Genomic DNA, 21,682 nt, shown 5'->3' with positions numbered 1-21,682 from the left:
CGCTGCCCCGCGGCTCTGCCCGCCCCACACCTGCAGGGCCCCGCGGAGCCGCCCGGGCTGACGCACCGCCGTGCCCCCGGCGCGGGCAGTCCCGGTCACGGCTCAGCGCCGTTCGGGTGCCGCGCCGCGTGTACGCTGAAGGAAACAGGCGAGGAGGGAAAAATATGCTATTTTGTAGGAGAAACCTGTTTCTAATAAACCACTGTTTGGGAAAGGAACAATAGAGTTTGTGCGGTTGTACTGTTTCTGATTAAAAAGTATGGCAGAAAACGCTTTGGCATGAAGCTGATTTTTGGAAACCGCAGTGTACCAGAGTTAAGTGTTACAGTAAGGGCCTTGTACAATTATGTATATGGGAATGGTAAACACACTTTTGTTTCAACTCCTAATAAAAATGTTTTTTGAAAACATGACATCTCCCACAACATGGAAATTCTGAGTTTCTCACAGTCCAGAGGGCATGAAGCACATGCAGTAAGGCAGGATCCAGTACAAACAGTGCCTAATTGAAAGAAATCATCCAGGAAGAGTGACGCTTTGCCTGCATCCAAAAGTTAGCGTCCTCCTCTTCCTTGGCCATTGTATGTATCCTGTCTGAGTAACTAAAAAAGCCTCAGGGGTCTGTAAAGACTTTGATAAGCTAAGTGGTCTCAGTCCTGTAGAAACTCAATCAGTTCATTAAAAAATAAAATCAAGAGATCTGATGAATCTAAAACTAGAGTTCATTAAATGAACTCCAACAGTCGGGGATCTTGGAACCATATGACTGCAAACTTCCGCACTCCAAGTACTCCACTGACTGCAGTTGGGAACACTTCTGTTGGCCGTGTGCTCCTTTGAATCAATTGCAAAGCATCAGATTAAAATAACAAAAGGAGTAGAAAAAGGTAGAAAGTAGCAGTAAGAGAGGTTAATTTAAATAGGGTTTACAGCACTGAATTTGCAAATTCTCTTGCGCATCCCAAGTTGAGGCGGTGCCTGATGACAAGTTCAAGTTTCAAATTCTACCAGCCTGAACATACAATGCATTCACAGAAGTCACTGAGTTCTTTCTGTTTTCATTCCATTAGGAGAATTTGTTTGCAGTCCTGTAACATTAATAGTGAGCATTAATTCATTGATGTGGAGTATTTCTCTTACCTGAAAGTTACATGTCATAGAATCATGAAGTCATTAAGGTTGGAAAGACCAATGAGATCATCTAGTCTAACTATCAACCCATGCCTGTGACCACGGTAGACCATGTCACTCAGTGCAACATCCACCCTTTTTAACAAAGAATTAAAAGTAAAGAACAGAGGTATAAAGCATTTTGATGTTACTTATAGGATCAGCAATGAGGTATTTAAGATAATTCGGATATTAAGCAGTTGGGCCTATGATTCTCAACTATTTTGACCAAAGTCAATTGTGCGTAAAATAACAGTGTATCTCTCAGGTATGTAGTCACAGTACTGCCACTGTCCACTATGCAGGTCTTGCCTGTGATGATTCAGCTTGTCTAAAAGTTTCTGACTTCTATCATTTAATGCCATTAGACTGAATATTTCTGTGCAAGATGCAGAATGTATACATTTGAATATTAAGCATTTATGATCTTTTTTTAGCTACTGTTCTTCAAATGAACATGTACAGCCTAGTAACACTGGTGGAACTGGGTTAGAATAATGGTGAAAAGTAGGGGAATTAGTTCAGCAGGAACTGAATTTTCTGGAATCTCTAAGTCCTCATTAGAATTGGAGAAAAGAAGTGCTCTCAAAGTTGGCTGGCTGCGGTGCCTAGAGAGCGGTGTGCTTTGGCTGGAAGAGCCATGAGGCTGAGCTAGACTGCCTCGCTGTCCTGCTCCAGTGGTTGTTTCTGGAGACTTGCCTGCTCTGAGCAATGGAAGGAAAGGCTGTTTGCAGGCTAGGGAGATGAACAAAGCTCCTCCTAAGCTGAGAGCACACTCTTGATTTTCAAAAAATTCTTGGATTCCTCCACAGAGAAATGCTTCTAACCTTGAAGACAGAGGTAGTCACCGAATTGAGCATGTATGGAGATATTTCACATTTTTTGCCATGATGAGTGCAACAGAATAAGGTTTAGGATTTCGTGTCACATATCTGAATGAAAAAGTGCTACTTCTGGCCTGGTACTCTACCTGGAACAATGGCTCAGTAAGTCAAAATTCTGAATGTGAATGAGAGACATCAGGCCTGCCTGTTGGTAAACCAAACAAGCTACACAGCTTCTTCTAAATGGAAGTAAACCTCAGATCTGTACAGACTGCACATATGTTTATAAACAGGGCTTTCATGTTGCTGTGTGTGTGTTGAAAGTTCCCATATTTACTAATAAAAATATGGCTCAAATGTAACTTTGAGGATCAAACGCAGAATAGGAAACCAGAAAAATCTGTGGGGAAAAAAAGAGGTTTTCCCAGAATCGTTTAAGGTTGGAAAAGACCTTTGTGATCCTCAAGTCTAACCATCAACCCAACCAAAAAGTGTAATGGTGTTTTGTGTCCATTGCTGATACCTATACTCCTAAAGGTGTACTTACATCTTCATCTAGATGTGTCTCTCTTGGTTACAAGTTAGTAAACTTTTGGAGCATGTTTCTTAAATAGAATAGACCATCTTGAAATGGGAAGGACAGGGATCATCCAGTCCAATTCCTGGCTCCACACAGGACTTACCTAAAAAATTAAACCCTGTGTCTGAGGGTGTTGTCCGAACGCTTCATGGGCTCCAGCTTGATGCTGTGACCCTGGGAAGCCTGTTTAAGTGCCCAGCCCTAACAGCTGTTGATTCTGATCTTCTTCCTGCTTACTTGCTTCTCATGCCTTTTTCAGTCTTATTTCCTACATCAATCATTACGATTGTTTTTTTACTATTATTGTTACTTTACTTTTTACTTCTTTACTATTTTTTTCCTCTTTTTCATTTCTCTTGATTTATATCCTTCACTTTATCATTTCTTGGCAAAAATTCTTTAATGTTTTCTTTGTCCAGGTTACTCTTTCCTCCATACTTCACAGACAAACTTTATTTCCTCTTCTGGTTTCTTCCTCCTGCTCTTCCCAACAGAAGATGCTATTAAGCATTACTGTGATATATTCTATACAAATCGCTATCTCTCCTCCTTCCCTGAAAAAAAATGGTTAAAGTTTCAATAAAAACAGTGCTAGAGGCAGAGGCCTTTCCAAATACTTCTGTCCTCACCGAGAACTGAGGTGACAGTTGTAGAAGAGCACACGATGGCAGAATGTGCACCATCTGACTCTACAGCTATTTGCAATTAAATGAGAAATCTTCTGTGCACGTTTGAGTATTGCTTTATACTTGTCCATGAACCATTGGGGTTAGTCCAGACCACTGAGCACACCAGTGCTATTTTGACATGGTGTAAAACTTTCATGCTGGGAACAGTGACAATCTTAAGTCAGAAAGAAGTAGTTAAAGAAAGTCTGGTAAATCAGAAAATAATGCAATTATGTGGTGTAGACAACAGTTAACACATCATAAAAAAGACAATTAAAAGCTGGTAAATTGTTCTTACTGATAAGATTGGTTACTCAGAATTAGTCTGCAATGCATTTTTTATCAAGTTACTAATTATGCTTATCTTGATTCATATCTTGATCTATAGTTACAGACATTTTAAGAGAAAGAATGACTTGTCTTAAACAGTACCCACTGATGAAACACAGCTACAACTTAATGCTTAATTCCACATGTTGAGGAAAGCAGTTCTTCAAAGGGGTTCTATATTTCAGCATATATTGAGCTTGTACATTCAATGCAAAATGTGTTTCAGTTAATGACATTAATGCTAACAGGCATGAAACACTAGAGATGCTCAGGATAACTAGTAAAAGATTAGAAGTACTATTGGAAAGTAATGCTATCGTGAGGACACAATATCAGATACTAAAGTGGTCTTTAATTCTGACATAAAAGTATAGCGATAATTTGTGGCAGTAGTCCAGAAACTTTCAAAAGAGAATTAGCATAGATGAATATTCGTCAGGGCACCTCCTCACTCAAACTAAACACCAGATTTCTTGAGGTGTCTAAATCAAAGCAAGGGATTGTGTTCTATTTCTGCATGCTCTAAGGAGGAGCAACTAAATGAATTCTGTGGCCATGTTATAAAAACCACCTTACATAATAATCTAACAGTTCTATCTCCCAATTACATCAATTTCTCAATCAGTGGAATTGGATGGACAAAGTGAAAGGAAGAACTGGATCTAGTATCTCTGCACTTGCGGCTCCAATCCTTTGTACTTAGATAGTGCTTTGTTGAAAGGAAGCCTGTATAATGTTATTTAAAGAACTTTTCATCCTTATTGTTATTATAAACTATTACCATTCCCTATTTTTTGAGAATTATCTCCATCATTAGGTAAATATACACACTGTCCTGTATTTTACTGGAAATAAAGGAACACAGCTTAAGATTTCTTGTTCAGCAAAACAATTAAGCATATGCTTATAATCATAATGGATCAGACTGAAAGTTCTGGCTAGCCAAAGGCATCGTGATAAAATAGTGGCTGCAAGCCAGGCAAAGCTGATCTCTCTGTTTAATGGCACACATGGTTCACCACCAGAACCAAGTGCCAAAAGAAGCGATGTAACAATTATGTCGAATTGATCTTATTTTTATGGATGAAGTTTGCCCTACATTTGAAGACTACCAAGGTTAGACTACCCACATACATCATTTGTCCTAATGTAGCCCAAATGACAAAACATAAAAAGAAAAATCTTAGCAAGCTAGTAACAATTAAATCAAACTATGGACTTTATGGCCATACTCACTGGTAAAAAAAAAATAAATAACTCAGGTATAAAGCAGATAACAGAAATTGATGTAAATGAGGAATATTAACTAAGTTTTTCTTTTAAATTACAACTATTTTGGTAGAAAATTAAATGAGATTGTAAATCTCTGACCCTAAATGTTGGATGATTTTTCTGTGTTAAAATGCTGCACAGATCTTTACGTCAAAAGGAGAGTATTTCAAGTAGATTCGCTGAAAATACTAACAAGCTTCTACTATTGTAGTTATACTTTATGATGAACAACCTGGCTTGATTATTAGGAACAGTTATTTTTCTGGCATATTTAAACCATGTATTGACTTTACGCTTTGAGTTAACACAGCTTTAACCTCATGGATTCATGGGCAGACAAGCCTTCTGACATACTCATTCTTTGCCATTATTACAAACAGAGTTTCAAGTTAAATTTCTTACACGCTTCCATTTTTGCACACTGACTTCACATCTGTTGATTGCCCTTAGCCTTCATGTGCATTCTTAGGTAGACAAGCCAGTTTGTCATTTGCCTTTATTAAAACAGATGCACTTTACTAGTGAGAGTAGTGCAAGTAGTTTGCACCATTAGAATTCTGAAACCAGCAAGATAAATATTAACCTTAAGGAACAATACCTTCAGAGTAGTTCAGTAATACAGTATAATTACACAACCTTTTACTTAAAAATAAGATTCTTCTAGGCTCAGAAACAGCTCAGCTTGCTTTTTGCATGCCTATTCTATTTTAAAACATGGGTCATAATACTCTCTTGAATGAACTAGATCCAGCGTTCCCATATCCTAAGTTAAATAAATTGGTACGGCTTTGTTTTTCAGTGAATGTCTTCTTTCAAATTGAAACAATTCCCATTCCAGCAGCTGCCTCAAATTCACGTTCTCCTGTTTTGTGTCCTGATCGTTTTTCCTAACTGCTCTCAACCTCACCTTTTTTTTTTTTTTTTTTTTTTTGAGATTTCCTCATCCCGCATTGTTCAGCAACGTGCGCCTTAAATCTGCTGACACGTGCACAGTTTGCATGTTCTCCACATCTAAATGTAGAACATATCCTCTCGGTCTTCCTGAAAACCTTCCTTACAGTACTTGCGGTATTGACAGCCTAACAGCAGTATCCTCAGAAAGACCTGAAATGATTATTTGGCTCTGAAGGCTAAACCCCACGTCACTGCAGGCCCTGCAGAGGATGGGCTCAGGATGAGGCACACCGATAGCTGGTGCCTTGAAATTTCACTACAGCTGCTCATGTTGGTCTAATTCAAAGAATAAACAAAGAATGAGCATTCTCCAGAGCTGTCAAACCGCAGTCACTTTCATTGTTCTTAACGTTTAACACTCTGTATTTGTTTTCCCCTAGGTTTTTGCTTTCTTTGTTTTCAAACCAGCAGTGGGTTTTCTACACACACTGTGGGGAATGGTAGAAGCATGCACTGGAGAGCATTTTCTGTGGGGGCTTCAGAAACTAGCAATAAATACTCTGAGTTCTGCTTTGAAAAACCTACCATCTACCACTTGATTTTATTTATCTTACTTTTCAGCCATTCTTGACTTTTGGGATTTACCTCAGTCTATTTGCTTTAGAGCTGGCCCCCTCACTGATGAGTTTCCCTGCCAGTCAGAGGAAGAACAAGGAATAACGGGAGCTTAGGCCTCACAAGCACAAAATACGGCACCAGTTATGTACTTTTTTTCTTAAATAACAATCACATCGCTTGCCACAACACTGGGAGCGGATTAGAACTGGTATGAGGTACTGAAGGATATGGGAACTGCTGTTTTGAGAGAGGTATTTATGTTAAACAATAGTCTTAAGAAACGTACTCCAAGTTTCACTCAACTCAGATGTTTTTCTGATCATATTTGATACAGGAAGCACGTAACGTCCTTCTGACAGCTACAAGATAAGGATTTCTAGTGCTGAAATTCAAATTCACATTCTTAAGACTTTTAATAAAAAAAGCATCTGTTTTGATCTTGCTCTTCATTTACGATTTAATTATTCTCCAGATCTGTTTTGATGCAAGTGGTATTCCTGAGTTTTCTTTGGTTGTGAAATTATAAGCGCTTATATAATTTCATGCAAAGAAAAAAATCTGATTGTATATGACGTCATAACTAAACATGAGTCCTCTCTCATGATCTAGAAACGAAGAGTACATTCACTACAGTATTAATTCACCCAGTTTTGAATTAGAAGTTTATTTTGTAAATAGGGCTACATAGCCACCAGCTCTTGTATTAGAAATAAGGTTTTACTGAAGCTCAGTTCTACCTCTCTGTTTTACTGCTGAGCAGAAATACCATTTTCACTTGTGCTAGGTTTCCTGTGTTTTGTCAAGAGAAGTCCTATGAAGACCTGTGACAAAACCTTCCCCAGAAAGCATCCCAGGAAAGAACTTTCCAATGACAGCCAACCCAAACCATAGTTGATAAGTAACAGATATAGGAGCCGTGCTTGTCACCCGCTGTGTGTTGACTGGCTGCTCAACAACATTGTGCCAAGGAACAAGTGTCTTCCACGTCTTATTTCTCACTTCCTAGAAATACTACATGCTGTGCATGCAGCCCATTTTTTTTTTTTTTGCAAATGATTGTGACAACACTGGTTAATTGAGCCTCTGAGATGAATAGGCAGGTACGCATGTTGCTAGCAAAATAGCAACAGCTCAAGCCTGGGTCATTGTTGTAAGGTTCCTGGGATGGCATGCTAAAGGAAGATGCCATGAGGTCCTCCCAGATTAGCAAGTATTAAGTATAAGATTGAAAAGAAAAAAAAACAGTGAAGGTAAAACCAAATCCAGCAAGGCCTTGGAGCTACATCTTTCTTCATAACAGTAGCCTATTTAGATGTACAGGAACGCCGACTACTACTAAAAGGAGGAGGTGGGAAATAAAAGTGTGGCTATAGAGTGTAAAAAACTTGTTTATCTCATCTGAAAATAATTTTAGCTGCAAAAAAGCTAATCAGAAAAAGTACAATTTCAAAGTACAATTTCTCTGAATAGAGCATGTGGTTAGAATGACACAAGACCAAGACATCAGGGTCTTCTCTGAAGTACATTCCTATTGCATTTACATCTTAAATGATGATGATGAGGAGGAGGAGGAGGAGATATTATGGAAGGAAATCCTATTGTAAACTACTCACATTTTAAAAAAAATTATGCCTGTTCAGACAGTCAGTTGGAGGGAACTTTAGGAGCAGCCAATTGTCTCTTCATCTGCAGTCTTACTGCAGTAGCTTTTTGTGAAATTGTACCTAGAAATATCTGTTATTTCCCCCAACATCTCTCATTCTGGATACATTTTGATTTGCTTGGGTTATGTTAATTTTTGCTTTCTTTCCACATTCTTTGTTCTCAGTGGTCCTTACAGGGCTCTCATACATGTTAAGACTGTCTGAGAACACTGGAGACAGTTGGGAGCCTTGCTCGCCTGGATACGTGCCAGAAAATATATTGCTGAATACTGAAATCACAGCATCTAAGATGAATGCTGCAACCCCCTCATCCCTTTGTTTTGGCTGAAACTCTCAAGTGCCCTGGAGGTATCTACTGTGTTTAAGTGGCTGGGAAAGTAGAAAATAATAGCGGCTCATAGGTCAATTATAACATAGCATGAGAAACTCAGCCACATAGTATAAGAATTAAAATAAACCAATTGGATTTGGCTGCCTGAATTCTGAACATTCACTGTAGTATAAATGAGGGACAGCAGGACATAGGCAAATTGTGCTCTTCCCAATTAGACTTGAAGGTAATGATCAATCAATAGGCAGTTCTTTCAGTGGGAACTTGCCCTGATATCTCTGGTTTAGAATAGCTGTTTCACTGTTACTCAGTACTTGGCTTTTTCAAAAAAAATATGCCCATATCTGTTAACTTAAAGGCAAAAGCTTGCTTCGAGACTTAGCTGACTTTTAGTAGCAGAACTTTTATGCTGTGTTTTGTGTGTGCAAGTGCAGAAACAGTCTAGATTATTTAGCATCTGAGTATCTGATTTGCAGATCCATATTCTTCTAGTAGTAACATTGGCTAGCCTAAGGATTGCTGCCTGTTTCTTTCATTGCAGAAATCAATAATATGTTTCAAATGACAAGAGCACACGGTGCTTTGATTAGCTTTGTGCAGCTCTACTGTTATACATAGAATTTTTTTCAGATAACAGTTCTGTTGCAATGACTATCTATAATTTCATTACACAGAATAATTCCAGGCACTGGAGAGTAAGGTTAGCACCTTATGTTCCACATGCAGCCTTATAATGACAGGAATAAAGAAAGTTGTGTATACTGATGAAGACACTGTTTCTTTAAGCTCAGGCTTTTCTTTCTTTAATTTAGAAAGCGCTTAAAACCTTTCTGCACCCACTCCTTGCCTGCAGTAATCACACGAAACTCTTCCAAAGGCGGCTGCCACACAGATAGCGGTTCAAAAGAATTACCTTGGACAGGCTGATCCAGAATTGCATAGATTTGCTTGGTCTCCTTGGAGAGAAGAAAGGCATAGCAGACACAGTGCCCGTTTGCTCTCTAATGTATAGAAACCCATTTTGCTGCTTTAGGAGAATGTTGTTCTCCAGAAGGAAGAAGCGATGTGTACTGAGTTAAAGGTCAGACCATACTTCTTATGTCAACATTTTTTTCTTTTTCTTTAAATCTGTGGGTCTTAAATAGAAGTTTTCAAAAATTTTCTAAATAGCTCCTAGCCAGTGCTTTGGCCACGGAGCTGGTCATAACCTCAAGGAACACAGTGCAAGGGATCTGGTTGCTCAGGATCCCCAGAAGCCCAGCAAGTGGCCAGCCAAGAAACACTTGTGCTTCATTGAGCTGTTCCTCATCTTCACCATGGGGAGGCAAACTGCCCTGGGTACGCTAAAACCAGCAAGCTTTGACTAAAGAAGACGGATGCCTCACCTGAAAGGGAAAGCAAACTGACTTCTTAGCTAAGCAAATGCTTGGCTGACAATTAAATGCTGATAGTAATTTTCACTGAGCGTACAGAAATTGCGATTCTACATCTGTCAGTTTGAACCCGAGCACTGCAGCACTGTATAATTTGCTGCACAAGCAGCCTTTTGCTAATCACATGTAACAATCTAAGATAAAGTATGCTGCTAGGCAAATGCTTCTGATACTTGTTCAAATGAATCTCTCTGGCATCTCTTCTCACGTCTGAAGTACTGAGAAAGCGGCATGAACTAACTTGAAATAGTAACATTTTCAGCTGCTGGAATGATAGCCATGCACACACGACCATTTGCTTAAATGTGATTAATGAGTTGCATCTGAGTGCCCAACAGGCAAGAAAACACCAGCCATATTACGTAGCTCTTTCTGAATCTTGCTGAAAAGATTCTGGGTTGCTATTGAAGTTTATCTGCTTTGAATTTTTGCCTTCAAAATCTAAAACACAGGCACACTGGGAGAACAATTACATTTCCATCTCTGAGTAATAAATGAGCGCATAAGCTCATAGGAAAATGTTTACTTGGGCATTCTAGTTACTTGAAAATGTTGTTGCATTTGCATTTATTTTTGAACCATTGAGAATGAAGTGCTGTTGAATACATTTTCTAAGCTATGAAGCATGCTCTAAGAAGCACTGAGCCTGCAAGTTTCATAGAACACAAGGCACTTCATTAGAAAGATCAGAAGCTGTATCTAAAATATCAGTCTCCTCCTCTGCTTCAGGCTGTGATTCATGGTTCTCATCACTTGTAATTACACCGTATTGCCCACCCCTGTCAGTTTGTTGGAATTTACTGTCTCTTCGGAAGGACAGCAGACATGTAATGGGCTCATAGTTCCCATACTGAGGTATTAACATAAAACTGAAGCTGATTATAATTTGCAAACTGCAGCAACAAAGGACAAAAGCACATGTGCCCCTTTGCCTCTCCAGCTGTGAAGACAAAACCTCTGACACAGGCCAGGCCACAGCTCGATCCCACAGAGACATGCATGTAGATAATTAGAATAAGAAAAAAGGTATCAGATGTTGGAAAAGTGGAGCCAACGAGGAACCTCTTTCGATAACAATAATAAAATACCACAGTACTTTATTTCTTGTTAATACCGTGTGGAAAGACATCTGTAAAAGTGGTGAAAGGTTCCTTATCCCCTTGCAACTTATTCGGCATGAAATAAGAGTCTCACATTTGGTTAGACCCAGCAAAATTCCTCCTTTCATTCCAGCCTAAATCTGAGCAAGAAGTTGAATAACAAAATTTTCCGAGAGATTTTCCACAGAGCATTCCCCACCCTTAAAAACACAGGAACTTTTTCCTGTTCCTGTCTCTGAAAACCAGCCATAAAAAGCCACTAATTCAACTGAAATATGACTCCATAATTATGACAGAACTTATCTACATTAGCCATTTATCATTCTGAACAGTACAGAATAGACACAAAACATAACAGTATAAAATTATTAACACTCTTTAGTTATAAAGGGGGACTTGCCCTTAGCCCTGAGGACAACAGATAGCTTCTCAAATGACCACGTGAGACGAAGGGACAAAAATCAACAATTAGAGTCTTAGCACTAATTTGCATATTCTTGATCTTCTCCAGTGGCGAGGCATAGCCATAGAATAAAGAGAGTGCTGAAAACGCCCATCAGTTTCTGCATGGATGTTAAGCAGAGCAGCGTCTGCTATAGAAAGACCTTCTAATGGTTGCTAGCGCACAGAAATACTCCTTCTAGTTTTGTATCTTTCTGTGATTTCTGTGATAAGTCCAAGTACAATGGGTGTGCTCTGCTTCAGGCTGTGGAAGATGAAGTGCACTGTTACGAACTAGTACGTACTAGCAGTACAGAGGTTTGAATAACTGATTCGCATCAACAATACTGATGTTACATCAGAAATTATTGCAGAGATTACAAAAACAATGCTTCTAAACCTTTCAGCCCACCATGAGCGTGGGAAAATGGAAAATCCGCAGCTTCCCAATTAATAGCCTGATGATGTTGTTATGAAAGCAAACGAAAATAGTTCAAGTGCATGAAGTTAGTGCTTCCAGGCTGATTATTCAGACTTTGTCCCCTATAACCTTTCTCTAACCCTTCTATAACCACTCTTATTTCCTCTCTCCAACTTCTTCTTTCCCTACCTCCCTTCCTCTTTCTCCCTTTGGACCTCTATGGAGCTGTGGCTTGCATAACCCAGCCCTTGAGCACATTGAAACTTTGGTGGGTCTCCAGCAGTTGTGTGATGTAAATCTGCTATTGGTTGAGATACTTAACAACATTTATGAGAATAATTTTTAAGACATTAGCACAGAGTAATGAAGTGTGCCCTTTCCTATATTACTGGCTATAACCCTCAAATGAACAAAGCATGCCAGACCTCAAGGAAATAAAGAGAATTATTTATTGGTGTGCTGCTGTAAAGAATGTGCATCTGCTATGGGAGATCATGTGAGGAAGATTATATAGCTTATTCTCACATTTGTGACTCCATGGGTCACATTCTTAAACATGATGCAGTAAACCTGTTTTGAGCTGTTTTTTTAATTACTTTATAACTTCATAAAAGCTCGAGTTGGTTGAGAACTTGTGATCAGAGAACTTCTTACATAAGCACAGGGTCTGATTTTTTTTTTTTTTTCTGTTATCTAGTGGTTTGCACTACTAGGTCTGTTTTCTACAACAGAAAAAAACAACATCTTAATTGGCTCCTAAAGTATACAATATTTGTGGATCTCCCAACAGGAGGACTGTGCCATATGGGCTGTCTAACTACAGAGGCAGCTTCAGAGGCAAAAGATCTGCAGGCCAGAATCAAAGTGCTTCCCAGTCATCATTCCGGTGTTCTTGTTTGGATATTCATGACAAACAGTGTATGCAGTTTTGCAGAAGAATGCAAGACAGAAGAAGGTGAGTGCCTCTCCTTAATAACTGTCCGTGTGATTTGATTATTTCATGGAAGTTAATGTTTATCAAAACAAACTGATTAAGAAATGTATTGATTTTAAATCAAATTCTCATGCCTAGTAGTGTAGGTTAACCTTGGGCAGCAGCCACACAGTCACTCACTCCCTTCCCCCTCACATGGGATTGGGGAAAAGTTGGTAAGAGCCAAAGGGAGAAAACTGGTGCATCATGATAAGATCAGTTTAACAGCTGAAGGAGAGAGGGGAAAAAACACCCAAAACCAAAAGGCAATGCAAAGGGCATTACCACCTCCTGCACAGGCTGATGCCCAGCTAATTACCAAGCCACGGCTACCTTAAAAGCCAAAACCCTCCTTCTTCTATCTCTACCCTGAGTTCTTACTGCTACGCATAAAGTTAGATACCGTGGAATATCGCTTTGGCTAATTCAGGTCACATATCCTAGTTTTGTTCCATCCCAGTCTCTTGCCACTGCTGATCTGCTCTGGGGGATGGGGACAGAGGAGGAAAGAGAGAAAGCCTTGATGCCGTGCAAGCACTGGTCAGCAATACCAAAACAGTGGTGCATTACCAACACTTCTTTTAATCACAAATCTAAACCACAGCACTGTGGGCTGCTAAGTAAAGAGTTGCTCCATCCTAGCCAGACTAAGTGCAATAATGCTTTGATTAGTGTGTGTGTGTATTTCTTTTTATGACGTGGTGTTTTTGAAACAGCAGATCTCCTGTCCAGCTAGGACACTAAACAGAACAGTTCAGAGCATTTTTAATATTGCATTACTTTAGAATAGAAAAATGCAAAGTTTTATGTAATCTAAAGAAGAGTACGACATTTTATGGGTAGGTCTGTAGAGTAATCGATGAGAACACTGCAGGAAACGTAACAGTTCTTTCTTCCTCAGAAATCACGGATCAGTGAAAACAGAGGAGAAAGAGCAGTGCAGGGAAGAGGAGCATGCCTTCGTTCAGTAGCAGAGCTTGGAGGATTCTGAACAGTCAGGTATAGCTCAGGCGGCCGTGTTCTGTTTACTCTTGACTAGAAATATTTTCCCAAAAATTTCTTTGTATTTTCGTGAGCCTTAATTCTTTCAAATGAACATGACAGGCAGAATTTGGCCCGGTAGGTCTTGTTTTCATTTTTATTTTTCTTTTTTAAATAAACTTTACTGTACACGGAATTACTACAACCTTCCTCTTGCTGATCTAGCGCCTTCAGAAACTGGATTCTCTGGCTGTAAGCCAACACATATTTTGGAAATGGTCCCACTTTTTTTTTTTTAAGGGCAAGAGCTGTTCCTGTCTATCATCTTTTCACTCAATTAGTACTGTAACAACTTAAGCTACATGTGGCAGTGCACTGCTTCAGTAAAGCTGGAATTGTCAGTGTACAGCAACCAAACAAACTGCGGAGAAATGTTTGGAGGGGAAATAAATCTACTTTAAGTTCCAGATATAAAGAGGTTACGGTGACCTCATAGCAAGTTTCAAAAGATTCCAGTTCCAAATCTGTGCTTACTACCCTTAGTACTATTGCTACATAAGAAATGAAAATGATGTCACAATAAGCAAGTAATTTCAGTTCTGGGTGAAATGAAGCAGCCATTAGAAACAGAAAGATATTTTATTTGAAAATAAAAATCACCTCATAACCCCAACATTTTGCTATGGAGGGCAGTACCTAGTTTTTTTGTTACAGTTATGTAAACAGAGCTGGTTAGGCATCTGGGCAGGATCTAATCCGTGTATATCATCCAAGAGACAAAGCAGAGTTCTGTCAGGTCATGGGGAGTTCTGACTAATCCAGAAGGTTTTGTTTGTTTGTTTAGCTTTAATGTTCGCTTGCTGAAGCTCAGAAGCAAGAACTTCAGCTACAACTCTCCCTTGAGATGGACAAAATTGATGCTTCAGTCTGATGCCAGTGGAGACTTCAGCAGAACGCAACGCGTTCATTTCATCAGTGCCATTCGGAGGGCACGTGAACCTGTATGAAGAAGCTTTCTCCATGCTCCCCCTCCTGAGAATCTCAGTAAAGGATAATCTTTATCACCTAACCTGGCAGGGAATGTGTCATCATTGAAGAAAAACTCAAAGGCGGATTTTAAAAGTACAGCAGAAACATGCTGTTTCACTTACTGCTTGCTGTATGTCTGAAGAACCCATCCAGTATTATGTGGGCAATGGTAATTGGACAAGGTGACAAGTTAGAGGTTGCCTATATGTGAGTGCTCAATAAGAATAAACAGATGCAAAATGTTTCTCTTGTTAATGTATGCAAGCCTGAATCATCATATTGTAACTCTGTGGCAGACGTTTAAATAACAGTATCTATGCAGAATAAGTATGAACATCTAATATAAACATTACTATAAACTATAGCAAGTTAAGAGTATACACTGAGTATTCAATAGATTACCGAATTTACGCATAGTGCAGGAATAATTTGTGAAGTTCCATTCAAAGACATTTGCAGTGATTATTTAGGGATGCGCTGTAACTTATGAGCAGAATTCCAATAATTAATCCCAAAGAATTTCCTAGAAATGAAAGGGCAGGACTGTGGCACTTCAAATGAAACTTCACACAGAAGAACTTACTGTACTGGACCATATGCTGTTCAAAGCCCCTACATACATTATCACCCACAGTACAGACATTCATCTTTGATAGTACTTTAAGTCACATTTTTATCACTTCGCTGAAACATCATCACTGAACAACTTGGAAACTTGGCGATAAGATGGTATCCACCCCTGGACATTTTTCAATGTAAATGATTTCTTCAGAAATTATGGAATTTTTTTCTATTTTTTTTATTTTTATAGGAGGATGCAAGAGTAAGCTAAAAAAAAAGCCTTCTGCAGATCTTGTTCAGTAATATAATTTAAAAAGAGAGAGAAAATCCCTTACTTGTGACATTATAGAGCTTTTTTTGGTTTGACTGAACTTCATGCAGACTTTCCCCAAGGTGCATTAAACTGTTACCAGATGACTTAAATTATATTTTATTAGAAGATAAATGGAAACTAAAACAAACTGCAAAATAGAAAGAACTTAATGGTAAAAATGGTTATATGAGTTAAAACAGTGGTAATAGGCTTTTTTTGAAAAAAAGGGAGGTCTTTGCCAAAATATATGATATATTTTATATATATGTGGATATATTTCATAAATAAATTATTATAGTTATAAAAGTAAATATCTGTCAGTTATTGCATTTATATCAGCGTCTCATTTGCTGTACAAATTATTTTGTACATAATAGGTTATTTATCGTATGGAAGCACTTCACATAATTTTCCCACTTTTTTTTTTAAATTATCAGGCTTTGTTATGAAGAATGCTTAATGCTCATTTGTAACATTTATCATCACTAACTGGATTTCTTTTTCTCCGTACGCACTGAGGTCATCCCAAGATTTGCCTCCTTCAAGAGGCTGATAGTTCTCCTAGAGCGTGAGAAGCGAGCATGGAAACCTAACAAAAATCATGCAATCGTAATTATGCATACAGAGTTAAATTTTACAGTACATGTAACCCCTAGCTGAATTCACACGTTTTCACACTTCTAAACTTCCAGAGGAAAAAAATATTTTTTTCCTCCCCCCCCTTGGATATTGTGCTCCCCTTCTTCCCCCCTCCCCTGAAAGAATAATTCAATGTCTTACTATGAAAGTTGCTTTCAGATAGTTCTTAGGGCTCTGAACAGTAGCTGAAGACATTGTGCCAATGTATCTCTATTAGTTCACATAAAAATCAATCTATCCTGAATACAGCAAGAACACCACCATGAGAAATAACTCAGAACAGGAAGAGACAAGATTCAAAGCTTGCTGCTGATCCACCCAAACGTTCTATTAAACGCAGCAGATACCAAACACTGCACGTTCTGGACGACCATTAGTTTGTATGAAAATAGTTAATGGTCACAAGATGATTACCTTATTTTCCAGGTGTTTGTGGAAAAATGGACTGCTTACATCCCCCAGGTCTCAGGGAACTCAGTCTGCCTATTTTTAATGGTACACATGTTACGCTAATTTGGAATCCAGTTCTTTAAAAGTTACACACAAAATTAACTGAATATAAAACTGATGAATGTTTTAAGTGAGAGAACTCCTACAACGTGAGGAATCATGAAATGATTATTTGCAGAAGTTAGAAATAAATACCTTTTCACGTATAACATTAGCATTGTTAGGTGTACCGTAGAACTATTCTGGGAGATTGTTTTGAGGACACCACATTCCACGTGCAACCATTTACATTTAACTCTGTTCTAATTCTGTCAGTGTCGTAGTTCTCATTCTAGTCCTCATTAATAAAAGTGCAATTTTCAGTTGGTAATAGCAATAAGAAAAAAGTGATCCGAAGTCTGGAAAACAACGTAGGAGGAAGGCTTGGAAGAATTTCCTTTTTTTCCCCCACTAAGGTTTTCTTAGAAAAGAGAAGGAAGAAGGGTGTGTGCAAAAACAGAACACACAAAGGTCTGCAGCAGAGAGGAAAGCACAAGGGGGGCTTACAGTACAGTACAGCCCATTCAAGTAAAACCTATCAGTAAGAATGGTTAAGGGCCACAGGGACAACAGACTCCATCATCACCTCCACTTCTTGCTCCTTGTCTGCGCCCTGTGAAAGGCAGACTTTGGTGTCCAGGACAGAGGGGTCAAAGCTGTGAGCGTGCTGCTTTCCTGCAGAGTTAGGGAACTATTCCCTGAGCAGAGTTCACGTTTCCTGCACATCAGAGCGAGTGGTTTCTTGCTTGCTGTACTAGCTTTTGAGGATACTGTTCTTCCACTTCTAATCTTCCCAGAGAAGATACGACGACTGTAAAATCTGAGAGCTGAGCTCCTCAGTAGATCCTTCTCCTGTTACACCAACACAGGGATGAGAAGGCACGGAGGAAAGGAAACAGAGTTTCTGTTGACTTTACGAGGAAAGATACTTAATCCTTTATTTATAAATCTAGACAAAATATGTCACTGATTTATTGATTTCCTTTACCAAGGGTTGTCTGTAATCCACTGAAGCTTATCAGATACATGGATGGGAGAAGATGGTACATTTTTAAGGCTATTTTGTCATGCATGCAAAGATAATTTTCTCTTGGCTAGATTGCAACAAATCATTCCTCCTCTGTTTTATGAATGTGCTGAAAGGAATTTATTGTGTCCTCCAACTTATCATTAAAATACAACAAAACTGAATTGGTTTCCCTCTGTAATAAAAACCAAAACTGTTGACGTGATGTGCCAGCAAAGACTGAATGAAATGTTTTTTATGACTTTCAGACACTGACATTGGACATCTAAGCCCTTCTCCCTCACAAAATACAGCTGAGCAAAAAGGAGCTTGTAACCATTTCCTTTGCTCCAAGAATGCAAATATGTTGCATGCACTGTAATATTCTCTTCATAATGACCAAAAGAAAAGGTGGCCAACAGTTCTGGTATGTGTTCCTACCAGATCCACCCTGGAATACCTTTAATCATCCAGCACTCAAGCCTGGATGATGTTCGTATTGGCAACACCTAGCAACTTTCACATACGCTCAAGATGCTACTATTAGGAACTGGTTTTCAGAACAGCTAAGCAAAAATAACACTAATGTGAAAAGCTGCAGAGAACAACCACGAAAGTTTGGTTCAATGTGATTTAAGATGACAAAACTGTGCATCTTACGGAAGCAAAATACAGACAAGTAAGGCTGAAAAACATAACTGGAAGTTACTGTTAGAAATGGAGCAGATTCCAACTGTATGAACATTAGATCTGTAAATCCATAGCTTGAAATCTATTGGAATAGAAATCTAGCAAAATTGCAAACAGATGAGATTGTTTCCAATCTGTTTTCACTGCTAGAGTTTTGCAAAGGAAGAGAGAGAACCTGCAGAGCTTTATAATACAAAGAAGTGTCAGGATTGAGAGACAAAGTATCTTAAGTCAAAGCACATTGAGCTTTCTGTTGACCTTACAGTGGTATCCTGCCAAACTTCACTTAGAAGCAAATCTTCAGAAGCATTTTAACTTCCAAGACCCTCAGTAAGTGTTCTGGAAGTCAGGTGTGCCTTGGTTTGTGCTCCAAAGTTATCTCTGTAGCTGAGTGACACATGCTGACAGCTAGTAGCATACTGAGATGCAAAAAGGTTTTGAAATGAGGTTCAAGTCCTGCCATGAGAAATACCTCACAGAATTCTTGGGCTCTCAGTGAGTCTTAGCCTAACATCACAGTACTATCCACATTGAACACACACACACCAGTAGTTCCAGCTTAGTTCTCATTTTGTTTTGATGTGCTCTTGGCACCTACCAATCTAGCTGAGATTGGGATCTCTCTAGATGGACTTCAGATTCATTCTGTGAGAATTCGGCAGAGGATCAAGCTATCAGAAGCAAACATGAGTTCACGGTGCACCAACAGCCACATGTATTAACACAGCAGAAATCAGTACACAAGCTGAGCCTGTGGCAACTGAGCAGCTGGTGCACTATGCTGGCATTTCATGACACAGGCAGCTCTCAAAGGAGGGATAGATGGGCTACATTAACAAAATACAAAGTCCCCAAGCTTGAGAACAATAGTGATAATGGTATTTAGGTAGTGTTATCCCATTACCCTGCTTGCGTGATGAAGCAGAACATTATGCTATGAGGTGATGTCTGTATTTAGCCCATTAAAAGAGAAACTATGCTCTTGTCCATTTGGAATTAGTTCTCCCAGTGCAAAAGCACAAGGGCAGAGAAAGACAAACGTCTAATTCATTAATCCATTAATAACAAAAACAGCTCATGCTGATAAAGGAAACCCAGTTTGTGAAGATGCCTCTAGAATGGATGCACAATCCATTTCAGAATTTCATCCCATATCACACAAAATGACTTTTCCTGCATTAGATAATCCTTCACCATAACTGCAGTAGGAGTCCCCTTCAAAGATTACATTTGTGCTCTAAAACAGTTCAAGTATGAACTATAGCTCATGTTTATATTGTTCTACACTGGATTTTGTATGCAGCGAATCAGCATTTCTAATTTAGAGGAGCTAACAAATATAACTTCAAACATACAGTTGGTATGTTGAACTGTTTTTCCTCTTCAGCCAAAGTTGTCCCATAAACATGATTTCAAAAAAGTTTCAGGCTACAAATGAAGACAAGGTTGGTAAAGACAGAGCCCTGCAGAAAACAGATTGGCCAACGTGCTCCAAGCAGATAAAGTGAACTACATAACCAGTGTAAAGAAGGCGCTGAAATCAAAGCACAGATGCTCTTTTAGAAGATTCCTGGAACTGTGCGTGTTTTCATTCAATTCTGATACCACTAAGATGCAGTTCCCTAGAGATGTTTCTTTAATCTGTGTTTTGTTTCCTCGTATCTCAAAAGAGAATTCCATTAGTTTCACAAGAATGAAGCCAGTTCACAGCCCTTCTGGTGCCAGTTTGGACAGTTGTGGGTCAGCTACAAGTCAAGTTCCGCAGTGATTTTAAGGCACTATAATTCAGTACCAGACTGATTTGGAGCCTTGGAATTCTTGGATGTTAAACCATTCTCTAAATCTAATCATGAATTAAAACATTCAAAACAGTTGTGCCAGACCCTGAGGTTTGCCTTTGATTAACATTCTTTAAGCAGAATTCCAAAGAGATTGGATAATTTAGCTCTGTATTTGGGGGAGCACAGAAGAAAAAGCTTAAGAAGCGGAAATTTTGCATAAGAGTTCCATAGCCATAGAACCACAATTCTGATCCTGCTATCCCATTATGGGATCTTGGACAAATTACTTAGGCTCTCATTACACACACTGACACACAAACAAGGCCAAATACAAGGTCCATGTTAATACCCCTACAGGCCTTAGCCACGTTTCTTTCCATAAAATAGTTTTATTTATGAGTGCTCTGGTCGTGTCAGAATACACGAAGGGATCCACGTCTTCCAGTGGAGATGTCACTTTCCCTCTTCAGACATTTTCAATGAAGCGGTCAGCCACTGCCTAGCAAAAGCTTTTTTTTTTTTTTTTTTAAGAAAAAACACAGCTATACAATGCCTACAGTAGCATACACTCAAGCTTAAACATTTGGTTCTGGTGGTGATTCAGAGAAGAACTGAGACACAGCATGCTTGAGTAGTTGTTTCCTTTGGTTTGGGCTGGCTGCATGTTGAGGCCCATATTGTTGATCTTGAAACAATTTTTATAGCCCTAGCTGATTGGAACACTATCACTGACCCCTTTCAACTAAATGGGTTAGAAACATGTTAAAATGAAAGCTGATGCATCATTACTATTAGGTAATATTTGGTAGCATTAGTAGAAGCCTAAAGAATTAAGCAAGGGACCATTTGATTATTAGCTCACTGGCAACGCATGTTTTATGCAACTAATGCACATAGGGTCTACTATGTCAACATGTTTAGAAATGTTTCCATACTGCAACACCTTGTTACCAGCACCAGATACGAGGACATCCAACCCAAGCTGGAACACGAGCAGCACTGCCCAACCTTTCTTTCAAAAGGCACTGCCTGGTTCCAGACTCCTTCTGCCTTGCCTGCCTCACTGCAACAAAGAGTATCGAGTTCAAAATAAACACCATCTCCTGGAAGAAACTGAAGTTCCAGCCTCCTCTTTCCTAACTTTCAAGAAACACTGCTAAAGAAAGATCAAAGCACAGATATGGAATCTGAAAGAGAGGCCTCCAGCATCTGTTACCGCTGCTGCAGCAAGAGTAAGCTCAGCACAACCTTTCAACAGCTTTATTGGAAAACAGCTGCCAGCATTTTTGATCAGCATGTTTTTGTTGTCTGGGCTGAATAAGGCATGACTTCTTTATTTTCAAAAACATTTTTAATATTGCTTTCTATAGAAGAGTTGTCTAACAGTGTGAACCGGAACATCAAGCAGTCCAGAAAATTCCGGAGTTAGGCAACATTGCAAGTTTTCTTCAGTCTCCACAGAACACAGTTCTCA

The 21,682-nt window shown here is 39.1% G+C and overlaps 1 protein-coding gene across 1 annotated transcript in view; it reads left to right on the top strand.

The window, feature by feature from the left end:
* Positions 1-17,963, top strand: part of EDN3 (endothelin 3) — a 19,245-nt gene extending 1,282 nt beyond the window's left edge. Inside the window, exons 3-5 of the mRNA XM_021416858.1 lie at positions 12,537-12,701; positions 13,621-13,718; positions 14,545-17,963. Of these exons, the coding sequence (XP_021272533.1) occupies positions 12,537-12,701; positions 13,621-13,690 (235 nt within the window). The 3' untranslated portion in view covers positions 13,691-13,718; positions 14,545-17,963. The remainder of the gene's footprint in view (positions 1-12,536; positions 12,702-13,620; positions 13,719-14,544) is intronic.

The sequence above is a fragment of the Numida meleagris genome, chromosome 19 (genome assembly GCF_002078875.1).
Source record: "Numida meleagris isolate 19003 breed g44 Domestic line chromosome 19, NumMel1.0, whole genome shotgun sequence".
Taxonomy (NCBI): Eukaryota; Metazoa; Chordata; class Aves; order Galliformes; family Numididae; genus Numida; species Numida meleagris.
This window is presented reverse-complemented; position numbering and strand designations above follow the sequence as displayed.